Source organism: Crocuta crocuta, unplaced genomic scaffold, assembly GCF_008692635.1.
Source record: "Crocuta crocuta isolate KB4526 unplaced genomic scaffold, BGI_CrCroc_1.0 scaffold139, whole genome shotgun sequence".
In the NCBI taxonomy this organism is placed as follows: Eukaryota; Metazoa; Chordata; class Mammalia; order Carnivora; family Hyaenidae; genus Crocuta; species Crocuta crocuta.
In genome coordinates, this window is record NW_027533258.1 from 10,771,966 (window position 1) to 10,782,457 (window position 10,492).

General features: G+C 56.1%; 1 protein-coding gene across 1 annotated transcript in view; it reads right to left on the reverse strand.

Annotated features, from left to right (window-relative positions):
* Positions 1 to 10,492, reverse strand: part of SCIMP (SLP adaptor and CSK interacting membrane protein) — a 19,718-nt gene that overhangs the window by 5,157 nt on the left and 4,069 nt on the right. The window contains exon 2 of the mRNA XM_077746852.1: positions 1,450 to 1,573. Within this exon, the coding sequence (XP_077602978.1) occupies positions 1,450 to 1,573 (124 nt within the window). The remainder of the gene's footprint in view (positions 1 to 1,449; positions 1,574 to 10,492) is intronic.

Genomic DNA, 10,492 nt, shown 5'->3' on the forward strand with positions numbered 1-10,492 from the left:
CGGTCACCTCGTCCCGCGTGCACAGCCCGCGCTCGGAGGTACCCCGGGCGTGCCGGGCGCACGTCACCGTTCGTGCTAAGCTGCGTGTTCACGGCGGTGGCTTAAGGCCCGGGAGAACGGGGAAGGGTCTGTTCAGGGTCCTACTTTCGTCCGGATCTAAGAACGAAACATTTCAGGAAGGCAAATGGACGGAGGGCTATGGGAGCCGGAATATGCCCTTCGTGTTAAAAGGACAACCACAAAAAGGGGCTCCGGGGTGGGTCAGTCAGCCAAACATTTGGCTTCGGCTCAGGTCATGAACTCCGGGTTCGTGAGTTCAAGCCCCAGGTCCGGCTCAGAGCCTGGGGCCTGCTGTGGATTCTGTGTCTCCCTCTCTCTGCCCCTCCCCTGCTTGATCTCTCTCTCTCTCTCCTCCTCTCTCTCTCTCTCCCCCACCAAAATAAACCTTAAAATACATTTCTTAAACATCTATAAAACAAGACCAAAAAACAACTAATTACCATCAAGGGGTCGAGGGCAGAGACCATTGAACAAGAAGCCCAGTGGAACTGAGTTCTGGTCCCAACTCTGCCACCGACTCCTGTGAGCCCCCAGTCAGGGCTCTTCCTCTCTCTGAACCTTAAGGTCACATCTCTAAGAAAAGATGGAGGGAGCCCGCACCTGTCAGCACCGGGCGAGCAGGGGTCTGGGGCTGTCCCAGACGCCGCGGCAGGTCGGTGCCGAGGGTGGCCTGCCCAGACCGCCCCGGGGGAGGCAGCCGCACCTGCCAGTGCCTTTACCATCCCCGGGTCATCGGAAGGGATCAGATCGCACGAAAACACACCATCAAGTCAAGGATGTCAGGTTTTGAGAGAATGGACGGCAAAGCGGAAACCCACTTGTAGATGGTGTGAGGTTAGCGTCATACCCCCAGGAAGCTGCTTATATACGTTTTGAAGGTGCCAAGTACCCGTGGCCCAGGCGGCTGTCATCCTGAAAGGTTCAGGGTCTGACCCTAGGGGACACAGTGGTGGTGGCCGAAGCGTCCATCACGGACTGAACCCATATTTCATGCCTCAAGACATTTTGTTCTTAACCGCGTTGGTGGGGAATGATCGACCTAGAAAAGGCTGTGTGTATTCTGTGTATACAACACGTGTTCAACTCGATGTGCTCGGAACTGAGGCGGCCCCTGACGTTCTCTGGACCCGTGCCGTCTCCCAGGTCCCAGAGGTGAGAGCAAGAGTCGAGCTGGAGAGAGAAAGCCCTGGGCCGGTGTGTGCCTCCACGGATCCTGCCCGTACCCACACCCTGGGCGCCGGGAGAGCGCCTGCAGCTGGGGAAACTGAGGCCCGGAGATGCAAGGTAGAGGCAGGGCTGGGCTCAGACCCAGAATACCTAATGCTTTACCCACAGTCCAGCCACCCCAGCCCTCCCCTCCCTCCACCGCGCGGGTGAGACGGCCGTTACCCTGTCTCAGCAGCTGCCGACAGATGCAGTACAGGATGAGCCCCAGGCCCACGGACACGATGACGATGGCCACGGCTAGGATCATCAAGAAATTGTCCCTCCACCAATCCATCGTGATGGGACCCTGAGAAGAACGGAGACAGAGGAAACAGACATGATTGGGGGCGGCTGGGGGGAGGGGTGGGGGCCACTGTCTCCCACGTTTCAGGGCTACCTCTGCTTAGGGGTCAGGCGGGCGGAGGCTCAGAAAACCCTGCCCGTCAGCAGCTGGGAACCGTCAGGCGTGGCCCTTAGTCTCGGAGCTTCCGTGTGTCCCCGTGTGCAGCACGGAGTGAGCCCGCCTAGTGCTTCCCCGGAGACTCACGAGCCCCGGAGATCAGACGCGTCCGTAGGAGGCTGACTCACTGCTCTGTCTTCCGTTGTCAAAGGTGCAGGGCACTAATGTCATTGGAAGAATAACTAAGTGCTGTCACTTTTATGTCCAAGGGGCAACAGAGACTTAACTGCTATTGTGATTTTGGCCTGGGGGCTAGAGATATACCTTGGTGGGTCTCTTTGAGTGAGGCGTGGCTCAGAACGGGGAAGGTGAAATGCAAAGTTAGGCCACGTGAAAAAGGAACAGGAATTTGGGGGCGGAAAGCTGGCAGGCTCGGGAAGCAGCCAAGTCTGGGAAGAGCAGATCTTAAGTGTTCTCATCACAGAAGAGAAATAGTGACGTTGGCTGTGGTGGCGGGCATTTCGCAATACGGTGAAACCTTGGGGTCTTGTTATGCGAATGTTCCGCAAGATGAGCAAATGTTTCTAATAAATTAAAACTTTTTTTTTTTTTAATTTATTTCTAGGAGAGAGAGAGAGAGACAGCGTGAGCAGGGGAGGGTCAGAGAGAGAGGGAGTCACAGACTCTGAAACAGGCTCCAGGCTCTGAGCTGGCAGTCAGCACAGAGCCCGACGCGGGGCTCGAACCCGCGAACCGCGAGATCATGACCTAAGCGAAAGTCGGACGCTTAACCAACTAAGCCACCCAGGCGCCCCAAATTAAAACTTTTAAAAATATTTATTTACTTTTGGGAGACAGAGAGACAGAGGGCAAGCAGGGGAGGGGCAGAGAGAGGGGGAGACACAGATCCAGGCTCTGAGCTGTCAGCACAGCTTGAACCCACGAAACATAGGATCATGACCTGAGCTGAAGTCGGATGCTTAACCGACTGGGCCACCCAGGCGCCCCAAATAATAAATTTTAACTGGTTAAACGATTGATGTCTTATAATACGAGTAGCATCTGATGCGGAACATCCCATGATCAACACTGGTTCTCTCCCCCCTCCCTCCCCCTTCCTTCCTCCCTCCCCCTCTCCCTCTCTCTCTCTCTCTGCGGGATCGTGGGTGATTCCCATGCTTGGATGCTCCGTCTCAGGCCGTGGTGGTTGGCAGCAACCTGATTTTTCAGAACATTGGAAGGTGGCCGCAACTGGCACTAGTGTATTTTTGTCACTTCAAAGTCCCCATGGACAGTCCTTTGCTTCTCCAGACAAGAGTGAGCTCCGGAATGCTTTGCTCCATTCTATGTCGTTGGACAGGTTCCTTGTTAAAGTTACATGAAAGGAAAAAGGTTCTGTTGAGCCAATAGATCCCAGTGATTCCGTTAGTGAGAGTGAAAGTTGTCCTAAAAAATAATTCTCTGTTCTCTTGTCTCCTTCACACCAGCCACGAAGGTTTTCAAAGGGAAGTGCCGGCTAATTTGTTTGTGTTTCTTTATATTTTGTATTTTCTTTTTCTTACGTTTTAAATTTTTAAAAATTTCAATGTTTATTTTTGAGTGAGAGAGAGAGAGAGAGAGAGCGCGCACATTAGTGGGGGAGGGGCAGAGAGAGAGGAAGACACAGAATCTGAAACAGGCTCCAGGTTCTGAGCTGTCAGCACAGAGCCCGATGCGGGGCTCGAACCCATGAACCGCGAGATCATGAACTGAGCTGAAGTTGGACACTCAACTGGCTGAGCCGCCCAGGCGCCCCTCCCTTATTTCTCATGGGGAAAACCGCTTTGATATACAATTACACTGGATTACAAGCATGTTTCCAGAACAAACTATGCACTAGAATCAAAGTTTTCTTGTATCCGATTGTATCCAGTCAACAAACACATTGTGCATTTTCAATTGCACGGTGTTATTAAGTCAATTATATCTCAATAAAGCTGGGGGAAAAGAGAGGAGAAAAAAAAAAGAAAAGAAAACGGTAAGAGAGGGGAAAGTCCGAGGATTGTTAGAAAGTCCCGGTGGGGGAGGTTGTCCAGAACTTTCACAGGACGGTTATGACTAACATTCAGTCGGAAGCTGTTGTCCGAGCCGTTGGGCTGTCGTCTTCCGATCCCGTCAAATCCTCAATAAAATTGCACAATGAAAGCTTGTGTGAGCAGAGACTGGGGACTGATGACATGTGTGCTGCGGCTTCCCAACCAGGGGTGACATATGGCCAAGGACAGACAGCAGGTGCCGGGCCCCAAGCGATGGGGGGGGCTTGTAGGAGGGGCTTGTAGGGGTGAGGCTCCCCTCGCCCACAGCGTGGGCGCTTTGCCTGTTCCTTTGGATATTAAAGGAAAAAATGACCCTTGAGACCTGGCATGTTCTGGGTGTGTGAGGATCAACTTCCTGGGTCATCATGTAGCCAGAGGAAACTCGCGCATGCATATTCATGTACCGCCATTTCCAGTTATGCTTCTGAGTGACATTAACGCTATAAACAGGGACCCAGGCAGAAGAGCACGGACAAGGTCAGGGCTGCTGAGGCCATTGTTCCTATAAAGCCTTCTGGCTTGGCTTACTGTTTGTTTATTACTTATTTATTTTATTTTTAATTAAGAAAAACATTTTTTTAACATTTATTCATTTTTGAGAGACAGAGACAGAGCATGAGGGAGGGAGGGGCACAGAGAGAGGGGGACACAGAATCCGAAGCAGCTCTAGGCTCCGAGCTGTCAGCACAGAGCCCGACGCGGGGCTCGAACCCATGAACCGTGAGATCACGACCTGAGCCGAAGTCGGACGCTTAACCGATTGAGCCCCCCAGGCGCCCCTTGGCTTACTATTTAAACATGTGCTTGTATTACTGGCATAGTTTCCTCATTTCTTTTTTTTTTTTAATGTTTTTTAAATGTTTTATTTATTTCTAGGAGAGAGAGAGAGACAGCGTGAGCAGGGGAGGGTCAGAGAGAGAGGGAGTCACAGACTGAAACAGGCTCCAGGCTCTGAGCTGGCAGTCAGCACAGAGCCCGACGCAGGGCTCAAACCCACGAACCGCGAGATCATGACCTAAGTGAAAGTCGGACGCTTAACCGACTAAGCCACCCAGGCGCCCCTCCTCATTTCTTTATTACGTTGTTCCATTATAATTTGGATTTTCGGCTCCCAACTTCGTTTCTTTGGTGAAGGTTAGGCTTGATCAAACATAATATTTTTGGCCATTAATCCGGTTATAAGTAGCAAAACCATCATTCTGCATCATTCTGCAGCTTCTTTGCTCAACTTTTTGCTCAGCGTTATTTCTCCACGGCGGTGGGTGTGCCAGGAATTTACTCTTAGGAGAGGGAAGTGTCAGCTGGCCAGGCAGCCCGGCCCCAGGCGCGCTCTCAGCAGAGGCTGTGGTGTAAATCACCTTTTCAGGACGCATGGAAGACAGCGATACAGGAACAAGAAAAAAGGGGAAAAGGGAAAGCATGGAGACTGGAAACTTGGCTCTCGGGAGGGCCCAGTGAGGTCACAGGGCACTGGACTTAAGAAAATGCTACATATCGGAGAGTAGGCTCTTTGTTTAATAAACCTAATTGGAACCTGACCTTCTTTAGCGCTGGGAGATGGATGGATGGAAGGAAGGAAGGAAGGAAGGAAGGAAGGAAGGAATGGGTGGATGGACGGATGGTTGAACAGATAGAACCCCCCCCCCATTTTCTCATTCTCTCCTCTCATATTCAAATGTGTATCACCTGGTTCCTTGTCTAATTTGTCTCCCATATTTTCTACCCTTTGTCTTTTTGTTTTAATTGAAAGATTTCTCCAAAAAGCAACACAGACATACTCTTTAGGGCAAGAGAAGTGAACACCAGGGCCCAAGAGTTAAAAGCTATTGCATCTGAGGAGACGAAGAGGTGGAATGATGGAGGCGGGAAGACCAGGGGCTGTAATTTTCTGCTGTAAACCCTCTGAATCACTTGATTTTTAAAAAAAAAATTTTTAATGTTTTTTTATTTATTTCTAGGAGAGAGAGAGAGACAGCGTGAGCAGGGGAGGGTCAGAGAGAGAGGGAGTCACAGATCGAAACAGGCTCCAGGCTCTGAGCTGGCAGTCAGCACAGAGCCCGACGCGGGGCTTGAACCCACGAACCGTGAGATCACGACCTGAGCCGAAGTCGGACGCTTAACCGGCTGAGCCCCGAGGCGTCCCGCCAGCAGGCGTTTGGAGCGCGTTTGGGGCACGGGCAGCCCGCAGGTGCTTTCCATCGGTCCCCTCACCATACCCTTGAGTGGCCTGCCCGAGGTCACCTGGTGGGAAGGAGGCGCGTGCTTTCCCTGGAGGTGCCAGCCCTTCCTTGCTGGCGTCAGTCGCGATGCCACGAGTCATCGGGTTCAGGATATCTTCCTCGACGGCGCACAGCCGTAGTGGGGAGATGGTGGGGGACACGGGGTTCCCCAGGATGAGGGAACAGAAGTCTGGGGTTCCCCCAGGCCCAGGGCCAGACAGCACATCCCTGCGGACTTCTCCGCAGACCGAGATGCGCTGTCTTTCTGGAGAGGGCGGCTGCGCGAGGAGGGTCCCCACAGAACCCCGCCCTGTCCCCGCTGGGTGTCCTCTGGGCGTCCTCTGGGCTCCGGGCCGGTTCCATGGCCGTGATGCTGCCCGACAGGGGACACGGGCTCTGGGCAGCGATGGGGGGCGTTCCTGCCCGTGGGGGGCGTGTGCAGGTGGCTGGCTGGACCCAGCTCAGGCTCCGCAAAGTGTGCAAGCTGAACCCCACCTGTGTCGGCCGGCCGGACAGGACTGTGGGGTGCAGGGCTCCCCGGAGCTGCTGAGGGGCGGGCCCAGCGTGTTGGCAGTCAGCCCACAGCGAGTCTCTCAAGGGATCCCTTGGGTGACACTGAGTCTCCACCCAAACCACGAACTAGATCAGCAGGAAAGGCCACTGGTGAGCGACTCCCACGGAGAGACGTCTGTCTGTCTGTCCTCAGTGCAGGGTGGGGTGCAGGGGGGCGGACGTAGCCGCTGTCCCTTCCTCTCATCCCCTCACTGGGGCAAAGTGAGCGGCTTTGAGTCAGAAACTGAAGCTTTAAAATGAGCCACATTTTACAAACTGAGTCTGTCCAGCCATCAAAAGTAACTTGAAAGTTTTAGAATTGGACTAAACTGTCCTTGGGGTGGCCGCCCCCCTGCTGGGGCAAGGGGGAGCCCCCCCCCCCGGGCAGGGGCACGAACCCGCGGTGCGCAGTCACCACTAGCGCAGGGGCTTAAAACAGCAGGAAGGCGCTGTCTGTTCCCCGGGGGATAAGGAGTCCCACACGCCACCGTCACAGAGCTAGAAATCCAAGCGTGGGCAGGGCTGTGGCCCAACCCCCTCCCCCCACCCCTGCCGCCGATGCTCCACTTCCTTGCTCTGTGGGCTTCTAGAGGCCACTTGTGTTCCCGGCTCGTGGCCCAGCAGGCTGATTCCTCCATCGCCACATCTGCCTCTGACCTCCTCTCCCGCCTCCCCCCTGCACGCGGACAACCCGAGATGATCTCCCCGTGGTGGGGTCCCCCGACCAGCAGCCCTAATCCACCTGCAGCCTCAGTGCAGGGACCTGACGGTGCCAGCTTCTGGGGGTGAGGGCGGGGGTGGGGTCGCTGCACAAGCCACCTGGGGTTGTCACGTCAGTAGGACAGGACGCGGGTTTAAAGTGCTTCCATGTAGGGGCGCCAGGGGGGCTCCGTCGGTTAAGCGTCCGACTCTGGCTCAGGTCATGATCTCACGGTTCGTGGGTTCGAGCCCCGCGTCGGGCTCTGTGCTGACAGCTCGGAGCCTGGAACCTGCTTTGGATTCTGTGTCTCCCTCTCTCTCTGCCCCTCCCCTGCTTGCACTCTGTCTCTCTCTCAAAATTAAAAAACATAAAATAAATAAATGAAGTCCTTCTGCGGCTGCTGGTTGGCGAGCGCACATTCTTGCCTTCGGGAAGTCCGGGAGCAAAGGGGCACGGGGATGGCTCTCCGTCTTGGACAGAGTCCACCACGCGGTGGCCGATGCTGCCCACCCGGCTGAGAGGCCCGCGGACCTGCCACGGGGCTGGGGACAGACTCGGGTCCTATCTCTGGGCTGTGTCTGCCACAGGGGAGGGAGAACCCTTGTTTCCGAGAGTCTGAGGACACAGGCAGGGTCGCAGGGCAGGACCGGAGCTCACGGGGGAGGCAGGGCCCGTGGGTGACCCAGGGTGGGGGCCCAGGGTCCGGTACAGGCCCGAGGAGGAGCAGAGCCCGGCCACCCCCAAAGCACAGGTCCGCGGGTCCAGGGCACGGGAGGGGAGGGGCTGAGTCCCCAGGTACAGGCGCCGGGAGGGGTCAGGAGCCCGGGCCTGACCCCAGTTCCCGTCAACGGGGGGTGGGGGGAGCCCTTGGTGGACCCCACACACACGGAGGAGGAAGGAAGACAAGATACGTGGTGGGGGCGCCGCCCTGCTATTCACTGAGCGGCTAGGATGCTTCAGACCCTGGGTCAAGAGCACGAGGAATATGGAAGCTCCCCGCCCTCCCCGAACCCTGGAATCACCCGGGTAGCTTGAAAACCTGCCTGTCTGCCTGCCCTACACCAGAGACTCCGAGTTAACCGATCCGGGCCGGGGCCTGGCCCGAGGGGATTTTATCTGTTTCAATACAATTTTGCAGAGGAGTCTAATACGAGGCGGCCGAGGTTGAGAACCAGGGATCAAACGCCATCTCTTGACCCTGTGATAACCTTCCCCGAGCGCCAGCTAGTATCCCCCTTCGTTTACAGCTGAAGACGTAGAGTTCAGAGAGGTTAAGCAATTTGCTCAAGGTAACACAGCCAGTAATGGACTAACCTAGGATTGCAGCTCAGGCCAGTCAGACGCCAGTGTGTGCGGTCTTTTTACTCTGTCAGGCTGACCCCAGGCTGGTAAATGCTTCTTTTCATAACAGAACTGAAAGCAGAACCTCGTTCAAGAGCTTCCAAAACTGGCAAGACTTCAGCCTTGTGCCACGAAATTAGAACCGCGGTATGAAAATGCGTCTCAGAAAAGCACCGGGTGCCGTGTGCTCCCTGGTGCCCTGCGCGCCCCCGTCTCACTTCATCCTCTCAACGGAGGCTGGTGGTTACCAGCCCATTTTACAGATAAGACCATAGGAGCTCAGAAGATCTCAACTACTGGCCGGGGGGCGCAGGGCCAGTGAGCGGGAAAACCAGAAGCCAAACCCAGGTCTTTTGGGCTCCAGGACCCTGACTCGTGTGACCCCCAAAGGGCGGCTCTGGGAAGTGTGTGAAAACGCAGATGCCAGGCTCCCAGGCCCCTTCTCCGCTCCCCGTTCCCATTTGGGGGTCGGCGTGGGACTGGGGGATCGGCCTTTTCAACAAGCGCCCCGAGGGGCTCCGCCTCAGGGAGGGACGTGCATGGGGCCGGTCGGCAGAGCCCCCCCACCCACTGGGGCAGCTGAGGAAGCTGGCGGCTTCCCCCCACCCCCACGGTCAGAGGCAGCAGCAGCACGGGTGGGAGAGGAAAGGCGCTGAAAAAGAGCCCGGAACTTTTTCCTGTGTGCTCCTCACAATGCCCGAAATTCCGTCATCAACCAGTCACTTCTCTGCAGAGCCAAGTTCCAAGCTCCCTCTCTCCACTTCCTCTCCGTTCAAACTCATTTGCCTGGGTGTGCCAGACTCTGAGGAAGAGAAACCGGTTTTTACTACGGTGTGAATGACTTCCTTGGGTCCCCTGGGCACTGGATTCCTTCCTTGAATCCCCTAGGCCATTGGCAAGTGCAAGGCCATCCTAGGATCCTGGGCAAGGTCCTCAGAGGATATAACCTCACGCGATTTAGGAACAAAGACTCTCCTATCTCCGCTTCCTCCTCCTGCCTGGTCACCCCTCTTCCCGTTTCTCCTTAGTCATCCTGCCCTCAGGACGGGCTCTGAATGTCATCCACACTGTGACGTGCGTAATGGATAACAGCCTAAGTGTGTGTGCGCGGGGGTGGGTGGGCGCTCCAGGGTCGGAGTGATGTAAACCCAGGAGGCAGGAGAAGGCTGGACGCTGCGCTGAGGAAGGCTTGCTGGCTGCTGGGTGGGGCGNCCATCACCCGGAACACAGAAGGCGCTCCGAGCGGGTGTGAGTGTGACTGTGGCCTCTCTCCAGGCCCTACGGGTGTACTGCCCACCCCCCATGATGCCGGCAGGTGGGCCTCTCGGGGTCTGCGTCCTACAGCCCCCTGGCCCGGCCTCGCCCCCCGCTCTGCACCTGCTCAGTTGGCATTGAGCGCCANGCCCTCCCCCAGCCCAGCACCCCCCACCCCCGGGCCCTCCTGGGGGCGAGATGACTGGCGGAGCCCAGTCACCCACCCAGCCCTAGCTCTCACTTCCCCTAAAGGCATTTCCGGGGAGTCGGCGCCAGAAGTCACACTCCACCCTCAGCTGGGAATTCCGGAGACTGGGTTTAGGCCGCACTTANGCAGTCAGCACAGAGCCCGACGCGGGGCTCGAACCCAAGAACCACGAGATCATGACCTAAGCGGAAGTCGGACGCTTAACGGACTAAGCCACCCAGGCGCCCCTGTTTTTGGTTTTTTAAACCAAGTTCTGTAGCGTAAGAAACACAGTTTACGGTGTGACAGCTGTGCGTACGTTGGCGTACAGGACACGTGCCGTGAAGTGTCCCCCGAACCGGCTGTGTGACCCCTGGGAGCGCCAGCATGTCTCCCCCAATCCAGCCTCGCTCGCTCGTGACGAAAGTGGTGGGGGTGGGTCCGCCTACTGAAAACTCGGGTTTTCTCGTGGAAAAGGAATGGTCTCAAGTCACCAGT